The following is a 20,955-nucleotide window of genomic DNA, read 5'->3' on the forward strand; positions in this document are numbered from 1 at the left end:
ATACCCAAGGGGCAAAACTCAAGCAATTTTGCAACAAGGCAGAATACCCATGGACACTTTTAAAAGGTACGGCTCTTTTACTTACTTGCATTATATTATGAGTTGTGAAATCAACCATCTCTATTATCATGACTTGTAATTGCACTCACTAGAATTACTCTTGACACGATCAATCATTAATCTATAAAGCTACTCACATGATCTCAGATGATTGGGATGATAGACAACACTTTGTACGTACTTGATTATTCCAACCTACACCAAGCTGGTGTTAAACAGATGGTAAATGTTTTCTATTTTTATGCCTTGTTTAATACATTGGTCACATGCACACATTGTACAAGATTGCACCAAGGCAATGTGTACTGTGAACCCGCTTTAATGCTACAATTTACCAATGTGTGCATGCCACGAGGGATTGGCATGTGCCTACTGAACCATGAAATAGAAATAGAGCCTGGTCGCATGCAGCTACGAAGCAGCCTTGCGGTCTCGTTTTTCGATGGCCAATATGGCCCATTATGAATGATCATTACAATCGGGTAGGGCTGGTCAATAGCTCGGTGAGATGGGCATGAAAAGCGCTTGCTATTGTGGCAGGGCTGCTGTCCGATAGCTACATCTCGTCAAAGGTGATCACAACGATGAAACCACGATCCCACCAATATCGAGGGAATGCAAACACAAAAGCTCGTCTTTTATGCGATTTGATGGAGAGTTAATGGGTGCATTCTCTCTCTACATAACCGGCTGATGACCAGCCGACTGAATAGCAGGGTACCACTGCATGCGACCAGGCTCATAGAATTCCTATTTTCAAAGGACGGGAGAGAGTTGGGCGGACAAGAGCTGGTCGACCATCTTTTGAATACTAACGGCTCTCACTCCACTCTCTCTCTCACTTCTCTCACACACACATACACACGCACGCACGCACAGCAGAGATGGATTGGCTTTTCGGGTGCTTTGGAGGAGCAGGCAAGAAAGCTCGCAAGCCCGACGCTTCTCAGAAGGTACAAATTCGGCATATCTCAACTGGTTATTCGTAATGGCGAGTTGCGGTGTCCAGCAAATAAGTAGCTTAGCACCTTCATTTCTGGTTCCACAGGCTTTTCAAAGATCCTTTCAGCCATTGCCTGAGAAGGTTCTTCCTGCAACTTCCATCTCCATCACAGGTTTTACTGCTAAAGAGGAAGGTAAGAGCGCTAACAAGTGCCTCAGGAAGGCAATAGCTGTGGTACTTTTGGTGTGCTTGTATGCATGTCTTTATTTACGATGCATTTACTGTGTGCTATGCGCTTGTTTTCTTCTGTAGCATCGGCTACACTGAATTTTTTATAATGGTGAACAAAATGGGAGGTTTCCTTTCATCTTTTTTGAAGGGATTGCTTGTGGAATCACATCAGCCAATGGAAAAGATTCAATTCAAGCAGGAGACTGTGCAAGCAGTGCGCTTGCCAAAGAAGCAGAAGGAACTATCCAAGAAAGCTCAGAAAGAACACCAGAGAAGCCCAAGAAAGGTGACCCATGGTCCCAACTTGAGGATCTTGAAGAAGAGCTTGAAGATCTTCGGAAGCAGATTGAGATAGAAGCACTTGATGCGAGGAAAATCAAAGAAGAGGTTAGGCGTGCCATCTGTCTTAGCATAGTTTGGTGGTGTTTGAAATCCATGTTTTTTAAGATCTACAAATTCGTGCATTAGATTTGCACATCCGCCAGAAGGATCTCGGTCTTCTGTACATGCAAGCTTGCATATCCTATATTTGAGCACTTGTGTGGTTATGAATTTCCATTTCTGTCTAGCCTTTGCGAGTTCATGTGTGTAGCTATATTGCAGAAACCTATGTAGAATTTAGCAGATATGCCTTGTGCAAAGCCCAGTGCCCTTTCACCACTAGAGTAACCTAGATTGAGTCTTTACTGTGAAAGAGTACAAAAAATTTATATTTTTCTAAAACTGCCATTGACACAGGTCACATTTCTGCGTTCATGCGGGACACTTCTGCAGACCCCCGCAGAATTGAGGAAAAGAGACAAAACTCTGGAAACAAGGCAAGATGAGACATCTACAAGGGGATGGCATTCCTGGCTGGTACTGTCATCTCCGTCACCTTCAAAGCAGCTATGCACCCTGCCTTCAAATTCTCAACACGCAGTGGAACCTATCCTTTGTCCTGCTGATCCCACTCATAATGTGCCACATGATGTGCAATCACCCATCATTGAAAACAAGAAGTAAAGTCTAACTCCAGTCTAACATGTGTTGTGTGAGCTAGAAGGATGACCAGCCCTGATGTTGAAGGTTTTATATTAAATCTACATGTCTTTAAGTTTACATTTTGATTGCAGGAACAGAGTCAAATCTACCTTTGGGTCTCCTCTTATGCTCGAGCATGGCCTTATGCCCCAAAATATTTGGCACATGCAAGAAAAAGCTGACAAAAGTATCACTCGGTCTCAGAATTCAGTCGGCACATTAGGGCACCAGTTTGAAGATCTTGACTTTGCCTCACGTAACAACAGACCAAGAAGTCCATGCAAAGGTCCAATTGCAGGAGTTCCATCTGCACTAGCAAAGCAGTGCTTTGCAACTCCAAGGAATGAAAACTTCAAAAGTTTGGGAGGTGCTGTAATAGCTTCTACCAGAGATAACTCTGAATTGCATGTGCGGTGCACAGAAAATCCTTGTGAATACCGACCTTTTAACCTAAAAAATTTTGAGGTCTCCAAGGCCACATTGTCAGAAAATGAGACCAAGGAAAGCATTTCCACGTTGGATCATGTAGAACAAGCTCACAATATCAATGCTGTTCGTGCCCCTTGCATATATGGAGAAATTGCTGCTCCTTGGAACGATGTGCATAACACAACTTTTGAAATGCAAGGAATGCCAAAATTGTCAAAGCACCGATACCAAATGTATGAAAGTAGTGATTGTGCTCCATGCACGGTTTCTCAGAGTATATCCACTATGGAGATGACAGAAAATGAAAAATGCCAGTCTTCTTCCTTCCATGATCATGTTCTTATTTCAGATCAAAAACATCACAAGATGGAGCATGAAGAATCAGGAGACTGGTCTACTTTTTTTCAAAACGAGGATTTAAAATTTGACATCGTAAGGTCTACTTTCTCTATTTCAACAGACAGTGAGGAGACCTTGACTGACTTAAGCACCACTGTGGAATCCTTGGTGCCCTCAGAGACCCCGCAAAGCCGTCTTGAAAGCATTACTAGCTGCGAAGGTGAGGACAGGTCATCAAGTTTTTATGCAGAGGAGACAGCTTCTTCATCACTTTATAGCCATGGTTCAACGCAGAATTCAGTAGCCCAAGCTTGCAGGAGGACAGCACAAGCTGCAAGATATGATTCAGAGTTCTACGAAAGTGAAGATAATCTCTTGTTTGCCAACTCAACCTCTCACGAAATGGCGTTGTGCAGCCATTTGCACAATGCGGAGAAGAATGAACAGAAGAGGTATATAAGCCAGGAAAATCAAAGTCTAACAAAGACTCCTTTTAAGGTGTTGCACTGGGAAGATACCCCTGAACCACCAAGACCCTTTGGAGTGAGAAGCAGGCCCACGTCCCCAGTTTTGACTCCTGTGAAGACTGCTTTTCAATGGAGACACCTCAAGAGGAAAGTGGGAAACACAGAGAATGCTTTCGAATCAAATGATATGATTGAAGCCAAAAATGGAACACGCTCGCAGTCTCATCCTGTTCATGTATTACCAGATAGATCAATCTCTGAGTCCACCGAGGGCCCAAAGTGGAAAGAGGGCTGGGATGAGAATGAAGAGCTGGACGTGTGGGGAGCTGGAGACTGCATGTCTGCTCAAAATGCGCGGATGGAGATTTGCAAGGTTCCTCGAGAAGCAGAGATTACGCCTAACAATATGAGCTTATCAAACTGGTTGATGACACCCCAACCAGTGAAAGGAGGTAATCCTGAGAATTCAACTACCCTTTTGCGATCTAGTAATGTGGCTCATGCTGAGACAGAGTCCTCACCCTGGGCTAGAGAGCATATAGATGATCTATGTGGAGAATTTACACAAAGCTTCAATGGTCCCACTGAACCTTGCCCGCCGGCTCGTGTAGATTTGAGCTTGTCAAATTGGCTCGATGTGCCCTTCAAACAAAATGAGGCAAACGGCTGCACAGCTGGGTTGGCGATAGAGCAATCTCCTGCAAGACGTTGGAACGAGAGGCCTATTTTGGGACTCATAACTGGAGAAATGAACTCAAATTCTGTGACCAGAGAAGTCCATTGGGATGGCAAGGGTATACCCAATACAACAACCAAATATAAGGAGGTATGCCATGTTAAGCTTGTCTCAACTCAATTCGCTCATTGTTCTTTCCTTGAAAATTTGGAATCGGGTCTTCAGGCTTACTGTCCAATATAGGTGGTTAATGCTGCATGGTTTCTACTTGATTTGGACTGGGTGCTTGATGGGTTTATCTCATAACTTCGCTCACGTTTAAGTATGGTTGCATTGATGATTGTGTGGTGCTGGGCTTATGCAGGATCAAAGAGTCAATTGGCATGCTACCCCGTTTGAAGCTAGGCTAGAGAGAGCACTAACCAGGCAAGGGTATGTCCTCCATTGCAGAACATCATCATGTAAACAAGACCGTTATGAGTAAGGTATTGAATACAAGGACTTTGTTTGGTTTTGCAGGAAGCTTATTGAAGAGGCAGAAACAAGCCCTGTGCCAAACAGACTAAAAAGCTTACAATGATTCTCCAAGAGGAAGATCTCCTTCCTAGTACAAAAATAAAACCTACCTGGGGTTGTGTACTTGAAACAGTTGCGTTGCGGCTAGTGCAACTGGAGCCTGGAGGCTTGTTTTGGCTCAAATTCTTGTATAGAGAGAGAGAGAGAGAGAGAGAGAGAGAGACTAGCGCAAGAGCCTGTCTATCGCAAGGACCCACCATCATGACTATTTGGGTGGGAATGATCTCAAAAAAATTTAGCAGATTAGTCTCTACAATGAACTCAAAGCAAGCTGAGGCAAAGTGAACTCTACTTGAAGTCAAAGTGAGCTCAATGGGATAGCAAATTTGTCTCAAAATGAACTGTTTGACCATATCATTACTTTTTTGTGTCAAGGAGCACGTCATGACTCAGTGGTAGGGCTTATGCCATCCAAGGTGGGGATTGTTTGTCATCAATGATGAGTCGTCCCTTTTGAACAACCTCAAACCTCTCGCTGTAGGGCTTCGTGAAATCGTTGCCATTTTTGTTCAAGTTATATACTATCTGGCTCGAGCATGTTTAAACGGGATCTACGGTTGAGAGCATATGGGCCATCCGATGCACATTTGTAAATTCGGAAAACTTTGTAAATACAAAACAAAAGTGGACTTTGGTCATTTTGCACCCCGTATGACTCCTCTGTATCAAACCATGTGCAATAACCACTATGCCAGCATGCATTTCTAGAAATAGGGGATTTAAGGTTGGGCTTAGATTGTTGAGGAGGCTACACTATGCAGCAAAAGTTGCCTTGGCACCTCCTGACACTGCACAACACTTGCCACAGTGAGATCCAATGAGTGCCCTCTCTCTATCTAGTGATCCAATGATGATCCTCTTTTTGTGCTTAGAAGACTACTACTCTTCATGTTTTCGGGCCTCAAGACTAAGTGGCACGCGCATGGGAGGGTGGGATCTACGGGCGAAGCATTGTGGGCCATAGATCTCGATGGCGACGTCGAAAGTAATTTAGGGTACTCTAGATAACTATCGAATGTCGCTCTTGTGCATACATGTTTTAAGTAAATTAGTACCCCCATGTTTTAGAACGCGTCTCTCATGGGTGAGGTCATGCGTTCAAAACCCACGCTCGCGAAAAAGGGGTACCCTAGATTACTTTCTAAACATGGGTACCCTAGATTATTTTTTTCAAAAGTAATCTAGGGTACCCGCATTCCAGATGATCTACGACCCAGAATCCCCCGATCGTAGATCCCACCCTCCCATGCCCATGTCACTTAGTCTTGAGGGTTTCAGGGGTGTGGTTGAGGGTGTCGTTGAAGGGGTGCAGTAAGGCAGGGCAATCGAAGCCGATTGTCGGTCAAATGAAACTGGCTGGGGCAATTGACCAAAAGGTCAATACATTTCTTCTGTATAGTCCCTGAACTACGCTACTACGCACGTCTGGGATGGATATGCAGCATTGCAACCTGCCTTAGCCATCTTAATAATTCACAAAAAAAAATTGCCCTCCCAAAAAAGCCCTGCTACTGGTTCCCCCGACTAGCTCCACCTACGCATACCTATGTTGGCCGATATTAAAGGCATGGTAGCGCCATGTGGATTGCCCTACGTCAACTTGTAATGTGGGCCAAGTTTGAGACTCCCTCACAATCTATGGGCACCCTCATTTTCGTCTCCACCTTTACATATGAACATGCATGTGCGATATAGTGTTGAGGAACAAAATGATCAATGATCCACATTGCGCATTTTAGGTGATCGATCCCTCTTGAAGATGAGGCTCTAAATTAGTCCCATGTCTTTCTTCCCTACGGCAATGTGGAAGTTGCACCTATGTATGTAAATTTCAAAGCAACTTTCATATTTTGATATTCCCATAAAAAAGAAAGCTTTTGGTTAAGTCTCACAAGCCTATTCCAGAGAGCCAAGAAATATATTGACTGTAAGATAAATGATTGGTCAAGATGTGGTCATGCAAGCACCATTCGTTAAATGAATGTGATTGATGCAACTTCGCCAAAAACAGCATACTTACAAAAAGAATTGAGATAGGCACATGATGAGTGCACATGTGAGGGAGTGCATGAGGCATAGCCATCCATCCTGAAATGTAGTTTGATAACTATGCTTTGCATGACAAACTTATTGAATCCAATGACTTATGCAAATTGCAAGGGATGCAAATCATAATATATAAGTAAGGTTTAGAAGAGAAGGTTGCACGCGGAAGGGAGTTCGGAAAAGATACATTATGTCTCGTCTACTAATAAGTGCAACCTACTGGCCTACTCCTACCACATTCATTTCTTCGTGAGATTCTTTGGAATCTCTGAACCTCGAAGAAAAATGTGTCACCATCATCCCCATAACCTCTCTGACCCGGTCCCGCACTCTCCAGTGCCAGTTGCCCTCCCCCGTCTACTCCCTTCTCTGCCTGCCTTGCTCTACGGACCGATCGATGCCTCTTCCAAGGAGATCAGCGACGCCAGCCAATACACAAGAGCACCCACTTGCTTCATGTCACCTCTGCACGCCAGTGCAACTCCCATCTCCCCTCACCTCAACCATACGGGTCCGACACAGGTAGAGCGAGAGGGTGGCCCATTGGGCCCTTCCGCATCTGAACACACAGAGAGGTTTGCCTCTGCACACTTGCATCCAATCTCTTTGCAACCCGTGCACGTGCGCGCACACACACATAGAGAGAGAGAGAGAGAGAGAGAGAGAGAGAGACTATGCGACTATGCAAGAGTCAGCAAGACATAGAGAATCAAGCATCTGCTCTGTGCATCATAAAGAGCCGGGCGCCTCTGTCTTCCCCCCCTCGCGCTTACAAAACATCCTATGTTGACAAGATCTCTCTCTCTCTCTCTCTCTCTCTCTCTCTCTCTCTCTCTCTTCCTGGCACGTGCCACGTTTCTTCTTTTTTATGTTAAAGCCATAAGCGAATCCAACGAGATTCCCCTTAATAAGCACTTTCAAAAAGATTGGCATGACTTTCAAAAAGATTAGCACGACCTATTACCTATTCGGTGCACTTTCACTTAATTTAAGAGAATCTTTTAAAAAGATTCGCCCCCTACCTTTCTTCTGTGGCGTATTCCCACAATATTCCAACGTAGGGGCTTTCGCCTCGCCCCCCTCACATTCCTGTTCCCGCACAAACACCCCTATCCATCCTAGTCATGTGTCCTGCTACAACTCTTTCTTGCGTGGACGATGGACCTTACCCTCCCTCTGTTCAACCTCGGGCGGAAAGAGTCTTCACACCACTTTCTCTCGGCCCCATCCAACTGCACCAGACAGACCACACAGATTTTTCTACCTTGATACTCTTCTTGATACGATCACCTCCACATGTCGGACTTGCAGAAGACAAGCAAATGAGAGCAGAGAGAGAGAGAGAGAGAGAGAGAGAGAGAGAAAGCATCAGACCGAATTCATACCTGCAAAGAAGCAAATGTGTGTGTGTGTGTGTCTGTGAGTGAGAGAGAGAGAGAGAGAGAGAGAGAGAGAGCCGATTGCAGCTCCTGTTCGGGCCTCGCAGCTCAACCTGATGCAATGTTCCCTTGCATGGCGAACTACAGGTGCTCGAGCCTGGTGCCCTCGCTAGCCCCGTGTCTCCTTGCATCGTCCGAGAGAGAGATAGGTAAAGAAGAGAGAGAAAAGAGACAAGAAGACAACAAGAAGTTTCAATACCTGCAGAGAGGGGAGACCATGGCAACAGGGCCGCTACTTGAAGTGATGACGTCTAAATTGCAACATACAACCGAGGACACAAGGAAGGCATCCCTATTCACAGACGTGAGGACATCATCACACCGAGATGACACAACACACACAGCCTCCTGTGGCCTAATCCTCTGCAGGTAAGTGCAGGCCCACTTTACGCTTCAGAGCCCTGGTTGTGTCTCCCACCACCGCCTCGCCACCATTTGCACCTCCTCTAGTCGATCCTCCCATGCCTATCTTCTGCTCCTCCACCCTTGCCTTGCAAACGGACTACCCCCTCCCCCTTCTCTGTGCGGATTCTGCTACATGTGTCCCACGGCTCTCTCTCTCTCTCTCTCTCTCTCTCCACACGGCGTCCCCTCCCAAAAAAATCTCTCCCACACGTTGTTGCCAAATCAAAGTGAAAGTGCGGGCTATGAATACGTTCGCTTACCACATGCCACGAGTGCTTTAGGAAGGTTGAGGTATGTATGGCTGACAAGGAACCCCGTGTGTTTGAAGCAAGCCTTGAGGTGGCAAGCTTCGCAGAAATTATACAAGAAAGCAAAGTGCTAATATGGACGCTCGGACGCAAGCAACACTCGGAGGATTGGTCTAGGACTCCTTGTGCCTTGTTGACAGCAGAGGGCATGCCTAGGACGGGGAAAAATCTTGGCTATCGATAATTAAAAGATCTCAGAAAAACATGATAAGGGACCCTATGTATCAAGGATAAGGGGGCGAGTTGGGTGGGATGGCTACCCTAATAGCCGATGTAATTATGGTCCCTGGATGATGTCATGGCTCAACACGAACATGACAAGATCTTGTAATTATTTGGGTTGATAAATATAATTCACTCACAATTGTGAGTTTTGCTATTAAAAAAAAAAAAAGGAAAGTTGCGGTAAGCCATCCTAACCATGCACAAGGCCTCCGTTCACTCTTAAACAAAAGTAAAAAGTTGTCTACTTCGATCCTTTCCTACCCTTCCTTTTCCTTCATAGAGTAATGAGCCCATTTTTTTATTCAATAAAGATTGCATTATTTGTTAAGTATAGAGCCTAATTTATCTTTGTAATTTTCTGTGGTAAAAGCGCACATTTGTAAGGCTCCCATTATGAGGAGAAGCCATCGTGCGTGAAGGAAAATCACTTCGTCGAAAACCAAAATTTTCACGGCCAAAAATCAGGGGCAACTTTAGGGGCCTCGATGGCGAAAGCCCTCGAGACTTTTTTTTTCCCTCGCTGGAATATTCCTTTTCGTCGGAATATTATGGCCGGACGGCAGTCGGAAACTGGTCGGAAAACAACCGTCGGTTGGCCGGTGGTGGCCGGTTGGTCGAAAGTCAATGGCCGGTTGGCCGGTGGCCGAATTCAAAAGCGGACTTGTCTTTTCAAGGGCAGCCACACAGGGGCGGATTCGAGGGTCCGATTTGAACTTATCTACACAAGGGCGGCTATACATGGCTGCCTCTCATGAATGAGGGCAACCCTTTTGGCCTATAAAAGGAGGCCATTTCTACACACATTTCATAGTGTGAAGTTGATGCAACAAGGTGAATGTGAGGTGGTGAGAGTGAAGCAAGGCGGGAGCTCCATTAAGGGTATAATCCCTTTGTAAACTACTTCTTGTTTTGAAGTACTAAAGCCATTGAGTGGCTGCTTTCCCGTGGACGTAGCCCCCATTGGGTGAACCACGTATATCGTGTGTACTCTCTCTCTCTCTCTCTACTCTATAATCTCGTGTTTGTAAATCTGTCTCTCTCCATTAAGTAATCTACTCAATTATCTATTTAGCTACGTCTTATTTCCTAACAATTGGTATCAGAGCAAGGTTTGCTCGTAGCTAAATTATCTCAAGGAAAGGATTCCTTGAATTGAGTGGGAGTTATGGCGGAGGAAGGGAAGCTCAAGATTCAGAAGTTCAACGGCAAAAACTACCAACATTGGAAGATGCATATTGAAGACTATCTCTACCAAAAGGACCTCTATTTGCCACTAGGCGGTCTTGCAAAGAAGCCCGCAACAATGGCAGATGAAGCATGGATTGTCCTTGATCGAAAGGCGCTGGGAACAATCCGGTTAAGCTTGGCGTCAACGGTGGCCTTCAATGTTTTGGAGATGAAGAACACAGAGGACTTGATGAAGTCACTTGACGACTTCTACGAGAAACCATCGCCATCCAATAAGGTATTTCTTATGAAGCGCTTGTTCAATCTAAAGATGGCAGAGAATTGTTCAGTTGCAGAACACCTAAATGACTTTACCACAAACATAAGTCAACTTCGATCGGTCAAAATTAATTTCGATGACGAAGTGCGAGCTCTCCTTATACTATCATCTCTACCGGATAGTTAGGACAGCCTTGTGATGGCTGTAAGTAATTTTATCTCTGGTACAAATACTCTTAAGTTTGATGATGTTGTGGGTGTTCTCCTAAGCGAGGAAATACGAAGGATAAGCACAGGAGAATCATCAAGTGCTGCATTGTCAGTGGAAACAAGAGGAAGGCCTAAGGAGAGGTTCAAAAGCCAAAAGGGTCGTGATCGCTCAAGACGGAGCAAGTCACGCACAAAGTCAGTTCTTGAATGTTGGAACTGCGGCAAGAAGGGCCATGTCAAGAAGGATTGCTGGTCCAAGAAGAAGAAGGAGACTGAGTCTCAAGACAACAAGCCAACATCGGAGGCCAATGTGGCAGGTAAAGTAGAGCAAGATGCTCTAATTCTCTCATTAGACAATGTGTCTAATTCCTGGATAGTAGATTTCGGGGCTTCATTCCATGCGACACCACACAAGCAACATTTCCAAGACTACACCAAAGGTAATTTTGGGTATGTATACTTGGGAGATGATGAAGCTTGTGAGATTGTCAGCAAAGGTACAGTTTCTGTCAAAACTGCTAACGAAAATGAATGGAAGCTTAAAGATGTTAGGCATGTTCCTTCTCTTCGCAAAAAATTGATCTCTACAGGACAATTGGACGATGAAGGTCACAACATTGCATTCGAAAACAAACGGTGGAAGATCTCAAAGGGATCTTTGGTGGTTGCCAAGAGAGAAAAAGTCGATACACTTTACTTGTGCACTGTTAGCACGCAACCTTCAGCTTGTGCAGCAACTACAGAAGTTGACAGTGCGGTGTGGCACTACCGACTTGGGCATATGAGTGCCAAAGGAATGCAAATCCTTCAAACAAAGAAGCTTCTACCAGGTTTGAAAGAAGTGGACTTAGAGTTCTGTGAAGATTGTGTTTATGGTAAACAAAAGAGGGTAAAATTTCAAAAATCAGGAAATGAACGAAAAAATAAAAAACTTAAGTTGATTCATTCTGATGTTTGGGGTCCTGCAAGTACACCATCACTTGGTGGCTCATTGTACTATGTAACATTCATAGACGATGCGACTAGAAAAACATGGGTTTATGTCATGAAGAATAAATCCGATTTATTTTCCATATTTCAAAGGTGGAAAGCCTTTGTGGAGAATGAAACAGGTACCAAGGTTAAATGCCTCAGATCCGACAATGGAGGCGAATATTGCAGCCAATCTTTTGAAAGCTTTTGTGCTAGCAATGGCATTCGGAGGCAAAGGACAACCCCAAGGACACCTCAACAAAATGGGATTTCGGAAAGGATGAACAGGACAATCATGGAGCGAGCACGAAGCATGCAGCTACATGCAGGCCTATCGCTTGAGCTTTGGGCGGAAGCTGTAAGTATGTCTGTGTACTTAATCAATCGGTCATCCTCAACGGCATTGGATGGGGGAGTTCCAGAAGAGGCATGGACATGTAAACCGGTGAATTATACATTTCTCAAAGTGTTTGGGTGTGAGGCTTTCATGCACATAGATAGAAGCCTAAGATCAAAGCTAGATGCAAAGTCCAAAAAGTGTTTCTTCATTGGCTATGGAGAAGGTGACTTTGGGTATCGCCTATGGAATCCTGAAGATGGTAAAATCTTAAGGAGTAGGGATGTAATTTTTAACGAACAAAATATGTACAAAGATTACTTGGAAAGAAAACAAACAAAAGAAACAAGTGATAAGTACATGGAGCTTGAGCACGGTGAAGACTCAAGGACTGCAAACGGTGACAATGTGCAACAACGTCAACCAAATGAGGAGCCTCAACCTATTCCCCAAAGATCTACAAGAGCAAGTAGACCTCCAGAAAGGTTTGTTCCTTACTTCAACCATCTCTTGATCTCAGATTCTAGAGAGCCAGAATCATACGAAGAAGCTATGCAACATGAATCCAAAGAAGAATGGATGAAGAGCATGCAAGTGGAGATGGACTCACTACATCGCAACCAAACATGGGAGTTGGTTGAGTTGCCTAAACGTAAGCGGGCACTTCAAAACAAATGGGTGTACAAGCTGAAGGAAGAAGAAGGTGGGAAGAAAAGGTACAATTCTAGGCTTGTGGTAAAAGGGTTTTCTCAAAAGGAAGGTATTGACTTCAATGAAATATTTTCTCCTGTTGTAAAAATGAACTCAATTAGGCTTGTCTTAAGCCTTGTGGCTGCTCATGATCTAAATCTCGCGCAAATGGATGTAAATACGGCATTCCCTCATGGTGACTTAGAGGAGGAAATCTACATGCTTCAACCAAAGGGGTATGAAGTAAAAGGTAAGGAGAAAATGGTTTGCAGATTAAAGAAGAGCTTGTATGGTTTAAAGCAAGCATCAAGACAATGGTACTTGAAGTTTGATCGATGGATGTTGGATCATGGATTCACAAGATGCAACTCGGATCACTGCGTCTACACGAAGAATTTGGGAGATGGGAAATTCATCATCCTAATGTTGTATGTTAATGACATGTTGATTGCAAGTGCTAACATGCAGGACATCAAAGACCTAAAAGAGGAGCTGTCTAAATCTTTTTCAATGAAAGATTTAGGTGCTGCAAAGAGGATACTTGGTATGAAAATATCAAGGGACAGGACAAAGAAGACAATAAAGCTATCTCAAGAAGATTACATCAAGAAGGTACTAGAAAGGTTTGCAATGCAAAATGCAAAACCAGTTTCTACACCTTTGGCTGGTCATTTTAAACTAACGAAGGATATGTGTCCAAAGACACAAGAGGAGATAGCCTATATGTCTAAAGTTCCATATGTTGCAGCGGTAGGTTCTCTAATGTATGCTATGGTCTGGACAAGGCCAGACATTCCACATGCAATGGGAGTTGTGAGTAGGTTCATGGACAACCCAGGTAAAGAGCATTGGCAAGCTGTGAAGTGGATACTTAGGTATCTAAAAGAGACAACAACAAATGCTTTGTATTTTGGAGGAACTGATATTTTTCTAGAAGGGTATGCTGATGCAGATATGGCAGGTGACAAAGATACTTGAAGTAGCAGTACTGGCTATGTGTTCACGGTTGGAGGCACAGCAGTAAGCTGGGCTTCAAAGTTACAGAAAGTGGTTTCACTTTCCACCACGGAAGCAGAGTATGTAGCAATGACGGAGGCAAGCAAAGAAATTCTGTGGCTTCACAGATTCTTAGAAGAGCTTGGATTCAAACAAGATAATTGTGTCTTGTACAATGATAGCCAAAGCGCTATCCATCTTGCAAAGAACTCAGCCTTTCATTCAAGGACAAAGCACATTGAGGTGAGATATCACTTCATAAGCACTCTTTTGGAAGAGGGACAACTAAAGCTAAGAAAGGTGCATACAAGTGAAAATCCTACAGACATGTTTACAAAGGTGGTCAACAAGGAGAATTTGAGCTTTTGCTCATCTTCAATCGGCATTCAAGGATAAGAAGCCAGAATGGAAAGCAGTCACAGGTTTGGTTTGGAGATCAGTCTCCAAGTGGGAGATTGTTAAGTATGGAGCCTAATTTATCCTTGTAATTTTCTATGGTAAAAGCGCACATTTGTAAGGCCCCCATTATGAGGAGACGCCATCGTGCGTGAAGGAAAATCACTTCGCCGGAAGCCAAAAAAAAATTTCCTCGTCGGAATATTCCTTTTCCTCGAAATATTATGGTCGGACGGCGGCCGGAAAGTGGTCGAAAAATAACCGTCGGTTGGCCGGTGGTGGCCGGTTGGTCGAAAGTCAATGGCCGGTTGGCCGGTGGCCGAATTCAATAGCCGGTGGCCGAATTCAAAAGCAGACTTGTCTTCTCAAGGGCGGCCACACATGGGCGGATTGGAGGGTCCGATTTGGACTTATCTACACAAGGGCGGCTACACATGGCTGCCTCTCATGAATGAGGGCAACCCTTTTGGCCTATAAAAGGAGGCCATTTCTACACACATTTCATAGTGTGAAGTTGATGCAACAAGGTGAGTGTGAGGTGGTGAGAGTGAAGCAAGGCGGGAGCTCCATTAAGGGTATAATCCCTTTGGAAACTACTTCTTGTTTTGAAGTACTAAAGCCATTGAGTGGCTGCTTTCCCATGGACGTAGCCCACATTGGGTGAACCACGTATAACGTGTGTACTCTCTCTCTCTCTCTCTCTCTCTCTCTCTCTCTCTCTCTCTCTCTCTCTCTCTACTCTATAATCTCGTGTATGTAAATCTGTCTCCCTCCATTAAGTAATCTACTCAATTATCTATTTAGCTACGTATTATGTCCTAACATTATTTGTGTGTGTATATATATTCATATTTGGGAAAATTATCAAAATACTTCTCTAATTTGTGGAAATTCCCAAAATATCCCTCAAATTTCAAAAATTCTCAAAACACCCCCAATATTTTTTCATAAATTCGCAAATTCCCTTCAAATTTTCCAAAATTTCAAAATACCCCTGGTTGCGAAATTGAATTTCTCCAAAGATTAGAAAAATTGTAGCTTTTCATAAGAAGACTCATTGCTTATCGATATAAGATGTTGAATCCACAATTTGAGTAATTATGTAGGCTGTGGAGATGAATTGCTTCCTTATTCTATAGACATAATTGCTTTTTTTGCGAGGTAATTTGTGGCAAATTACATGTTAAGCATTCAAAAACGGATCTCAATTATTAAAAAGGAATAAAGATTAAAAAATCTTGAACAATCCAACCAAAATAGATACAAGGGTATTTTGAGAATTTCCACAAATTAGAGGGGTTTTTTGGTATTTTTCCCTGTATATAAACATAATACGACGTAGGGCAGTGTCTTTTACACGTGTCACAATCTACGAGATGGAAGTTAAATTTCAAAAAAAAGAGAAGTTCTTGTGCATGCAATAAAGATGGAGAGAGAGAGAGAGAGAGAGAGAGAGAGAGAGAGAGAGAGAGGCTGCCAAAGACGACCGATCATGTGTGTGTGTGTTTGTGTGTGTGTATCTATATATATATATATATATATATATATAGAGAGAGAGAGAGAGAGAGAGAGTATATATATATATATATATATATATATATATATATATATATATATATATATATATATATATATATATATATATATATATATATATATATATATATATATATATATATATATATATATATATATATATATATATACACACACACACTAGTACAACGACGCCGCCTTCGGCGGTTTGTGTGCATATATATTCATATAAGGGAAAATTACCAAAATACTCCTCGAATTTGTGGAAATTCCCAAAATACTCCTCAAATTTCAAAAATTCCCAAAACACCCCTAATATTTTTTCATAAATTCGCAAAACGCCCTTCAAATTTTCCAAAATTCCCAAAATACCCCTGGTTGTGAAATTGAATTTCTTCAAAGATTAAAAAAATTGTAGCTTTTCATAAGAAGACTCATTGCTTATCAATATAAGATGTTGAATCCACAATTTGAGTTAGTTATGTAGGCTTTGGAGATGAATTGCTTCATTATTCTGTAGACATAATTGCTTCTTTTGCGAGGTAATTTGTGGCAAATTACATGTTAAGCATGCAAAAACGGACCTCAATTATTAGAAAGGAATAAAGATTAAAAAATCTTGAACAATCCAACCAAAATAGATACAAGGGTATTTTGAGAATTTCCACAAATTAGAGGGGTTTTTTGATATTTTTCCCTTTATATAAACATAATACGACGTAGGGGAGTGTTTTTTACACGTGTCACAATCTACGAGATGGAAGTTAAATTTCAAAAATAAGAGAAGCTCTTGTGCATGCGATTAAGATGGAGAGAGAAAGAGAGAGAGAGGTTGCCAAAGACGATCGATCATACTTGTGTGTGTGTGTTTGTGTGTGTGTATCTATCTATATATATATATATATATATATATATATATATATATATATATATATATATATATATATATATATATATATATATATATATATATATATATATATATATATATATATATATATATATATATATATAGAGAGAGAGAGAGAGAGAGAGAGAGAGAGAGAATATATATATATATATATACTCTAGTACAACGGCGCTGCCTTCGGCGGTGGCACTGCCTCCGGCAGTGCTATGTGGATTCTCTCTCTCTCTCTCTCTCTCTCTCTCTCTCTCTCTCTCTCTCTCTCTCTCTCTCTCTCTCTTTGCGTTCGCACTTGACGCCTAGGAAATTCAACGTCTCTCTCTCGAGTCCCACCATTCTGTCGTCTCGCAGGTGCTTATCCACCCGCTCACCCCATCCCATATGGTTGTGTGCCTCTTTCAGTGGGCATGCAGCTCTTCGCCCTTCTTGGCTCGTGAGCTGTGACCTCTCCATCTCGAAAGCCCCGGCCACCTCCCTTACCCGCCCACCTCAGCTCCTGCACCTATGGACGGCCCTGCGTTCTCTGGAGTTCCCGCCTCTCTCAGTACCAAGGTGAGGTGGGCCACAATGGTGAGCTAGAGGAGCAATGCGTCTTTTCAACGATCGCGTCCCCTTAGGTCTATGTTGCGTTCAAACTTCGAGGGTAGGCGGGCGTCGTCAAAGGTGGAGCTTGCCTCTCTCTCTCTCTCTCTCTCTCTCTCTCTCTCTCTCTCTCTCTCTCTCTCTCTCTCTCTCTCTCTCTCTCTCTCTCTTTCTGTGTGTGTGTGTGTTCGCACTCGGCGTGTGGGACATTTCGCATGATGTGTCGTTGTGTGGCCAGGGATTGCAGGGCACACAAACCGGATGCAGCGGTCGCGCCGCCTGTGAGACCGCCACTTTCTGCATCGTCGAGTGACCGGCCAAATCCCAACCACCACCACCAGACCACCATCCTCAGCACGTGTCGTTGATATGCACATGAAGGCCTTCACGTTTATACCCTACCACATACAACGGCTTCAACGCATTTGGCATGTGGCTAAGGACGCATGCTAGAAAATTTATAAAGGCCCAAAGCAGTCAAAGATTTAATGAAAGGGTGAGAGTGCAATTGACGCCTTGATGTTGACGGCCAGTTCAGCCCCTACCCGACGCCAACCGCCCACAGCCCGCTCCTTGATGATCCTCAAAATGCCTGCGGTATTGCCTCTGAGTTGCACTCCAAGTCTCTCTCTCTCTCTCTCTCTCTCTCTCTCTCTCTCTCTCTCTCTCTCTCTCTCTCTCTCTCTCTCTCTCTCTCTCTCTCACACACACACACACACACACATCTAACTGTCTCAATCTCATGGCTCCATTCTCTCACTCTACAGCATGAAGGCTTACATTTGCTGATTTTGCTCCTGCTTCCAAGTTCCAACTCATTAGATGGAAGCGATATAAAGCCCTATGGCTGCCTTAACTCTCTCTCTCTCTCTCTCTCTCTCTCTCTCTCTCTCTCTCTCTCTCTCTCTCTCTCTCTCTCTCTCTCTCTCTCTCTCTCTCTCTCTCCTTCGACCATTGTTCAGGAAAAATGTCTCTCAGCTTAATATGTGTCATTTTCAATTTCCAAATGTCAATTGAGGGCAAGGGAAAAAGGAGAAAAATTGCCCCAAAATAGAGAAAAATAGTCTTAAAATTTCCTATTGGCAAATTCAAGGAAAGGAATTTTGTATGTTTGGAAAAATAATTTTTTCGACTACTGACTCTCTCTCCCTGTCTCGTGAGCACCGTCTCTTGTGTTGCATCCCCCAAGCTCCCAAGAATCCCAACGGCGGCACCCTTCTCTCTCTCTCTCTCTCTCTCTCTCTCTCTCTCTCTCTCTCTCTCTCTCTCTCTCTCTCTCTCTCTCTCTCTCTCCCCCCTTGCCTACAACACGCCTCATCGGTTATTTGCTTGAATGTTGTTATTCGCAAGACCTTGCTTGCAGATTGACCAGCAATGCGTGCTCTCTCTCTCTGACCCCCCCCCCCTCGCGTCACATCTTTGGAAGGCTTCTCCGGCTTCAACAAATGCTCCAGGCTCAAGCTCTTCTTCAAAACTACTGCCCAAGTTGCACACACACGCATGAGTTGGCATCACCATCAGCATTAATGAGTTCGCGAGTTGCATTGGTGTTCGTGCAATGCCTGAAAGCTATCGTTCTCTCTCTCTCTCTCTCTCTCTCTCTCTCTCTCTCTCTCTCTCTCTCTCTCTCTCTGCTCTCGCCTGTCGACTGTGTGTGTCACCTCGCATAGGACATACTAGCCTGAAAGCTGCCGAAAGGCGCCAAACAAAGCTAAAGCTACCACGTGTCCGGCGGGAGAGAAATTCCCAAAATACCCCTTAAATTTCAAAATTCCCAAAAATATCCTTATATCTATTTTGGTTGGACTGTTTAAGATTTTCTAATCTTTATTCTTTTGTGACAATTAAGATCCGTTTTTGAGTGCTTAGCATGTAATTTGTCACAAATTATCTCCAAAAAAAAAGAAGCAATTATGTCTAAAATTAAAGACGCAAGTATGGGGTCCTAATTTTTGCAACAAGACACATTAATTGGAATCGGGCGAGATCCGCTCTGTTTGACCTCAACCTGGAATCGAAAAGAAGCATCGAGTGCGACGTGGCGCTCGCCAGTGTGGGTGCGGACACATCGCAGCAGGTGGAGGACCTCGAATTGTTTATGTAAGGTCGAAGGTGGCCATGTTGCTTGTGTTGCAGTGCTTCGGAGGACTCACGATAGGAGGTGAGTGCAATGGCTCTCTACGTTTTTTTTTTGCAATAGCTCTGTGGCCTATGTCAAAGCCTGTTGTGCTGGGGTCGTATTGGGTTGCTGTTGCATTGTGTGTCAGTCTTGGCCTGTGTCAAAGCCTATTGTGCTGGGGTCGTATTGGGTTGCTGTTGCATTGTGTGTCAGTCTTGGCCTGTGTCAAAGCCTGTTGTGCTGGGGTCGTATTGGGTTGCTGTTGCATTGTGTGTCAGTCTTGGCCTGTGTCAAAGCGAGTTGTGTTGCAGTCCTAGTCGATTGTTGTCCCTTGTTGTGGTAGTGGGACGGAGAGTGGCAGGGAGTGGTTACAAAGATTATTGATCCACTCTTGTTGTGTTGCTTACTGGTGGTACACAGAGCAGCAGTGAGTAGTTACATAGTGACTCTTTGCTCCACTGTGGTTCCAATGGCTAGATTGAAATCCGAAGCACGAGCAAAGGCCAAGCAAGATGAATCTATTGTTCCAAATAGGGCAAAGCGTACCAAGGAGCAGCGACCGACTGCTAGACGACCAAAACCTGCTAGCAAAGTCATGGAGATTAGTGTGACTGTCTCCGTAGGCGGCGGTGACATAGATGTGAACTTACTGGAGCGCATGCAATCCTTTCTCGAAAATGAAGCTATTGTTGGCTTGTGCGAAGTAGAGAGGGGAGGTGCTCTTTTCCACCTGCACTTCCAAATGATTGTGCGTTTATGGGCCCCGTCGTTGGTTGCAGTCAACAAGAAGATCAAATCTTATTTGGGCTGGGATAAAGAAACGCCCGCAGGTGGGATGGTGTTGTGCCGGGGATCGAAGCAACAGAAGCTACACACTTTTGAGAGAATGGTGGGATACTTTTTGAAGGAAAGCAGTAAGGTGTACTTCCAGAAAGTGATGCACAACATCACTGCTCTGACGATGTAAACAAAGGCATAGAACTATATTGCTTGTATGGTGCGGACGAGGTGAAAAACAAGGTCTACTTAACGCCAGCAAATATCTTTGATAGAGCACTAATGTTCTGGAAGTTCAAGATGCGCCACCCAACCGGGAATGATTTCTTGTCCACGCTGCATAGAATGGTGAAGACGGGGAGATACTACCCGTCGTCTTCATGGATAATTCCATACCAAGGATGAAGGATGCAACTAAGGAAGATAAAAGTGCTTTGGCGCTGTATGGTGCATCCAAGCACTGCTAGCTACCAGGACATCGTCAATATCTTTGTCAATGATGAGATGTGCGGGACAACACATCCACGATCGGATTGGTTCCTGTCGCATTGGCAAGAAAGACAAAGGTAATGCATCAACTTTGCGTTCTTGGCAATTGAAATAGCATCTCATTGTCGATATCTCTAACAGACCAAGATGTGGAATTGTTGATGATCATAAGGCTGATGTTGATTCGGGAGATCCAAACACACCGAATCCAGAGATAGGGGACGAGTATATCCCGTTGGTGCATGGAATTGGTGTCACGACAGTTGCTTAGACAAGTATTGCTAGTTGCTATGTTGTTGGTTCACTATGTTTTTGAGTAGGATGTTCGTCT

The 20,955-nt window shown here is 43.8% G+C and overlaps 1 protein-coding gene across 1 annotated transcript; it reads left to right on the forward strand.

Moving 5' to 3' along the window:
- Positions 1–846: 846 nt before the first annotated feature.
- LOC147459002 (uncharacterized) lies at positions 847–5,381 on the forward strand. Its single transcript, XM_086510391.1, has 7 exons — positions 847–1,013; positions 1,109–1,196; positions 1,383–1,621; positions 1,973–2,235; positions 2,350–4,318; positions 4,533–4,600; positions 4,688–5,381. Exons 1-7 carry the CDS (start codon positions 945–947, stop codon positions 4,746–4,748), a joined length of 2,757 nt encoding a protein of 918 aa, XP_086366517.1. The 5' UTR covers positions 847–944; the 3' UTR covers positions 4,749–5,381.
- The last annotated feature ends 15,574 nt before the right edge of the window (positions 5,382–20,955 follow it).

The sequence above is a fragment of the Adiantum capillus-veneris genome, chromosome 4 (genome assembly GCF_014529385.1).
Source record: "Adiantum capillus-veneris isolate H3 chromosome 4, ASM1452938v2, whole genome shotgun sequence".
NCBI lineage: Eukaryota > Viridiplantae > Streptophyta > Polypodiopsida > Polypodiales > Pteridaceae > Adiantum > Adiantum capillus-veneris.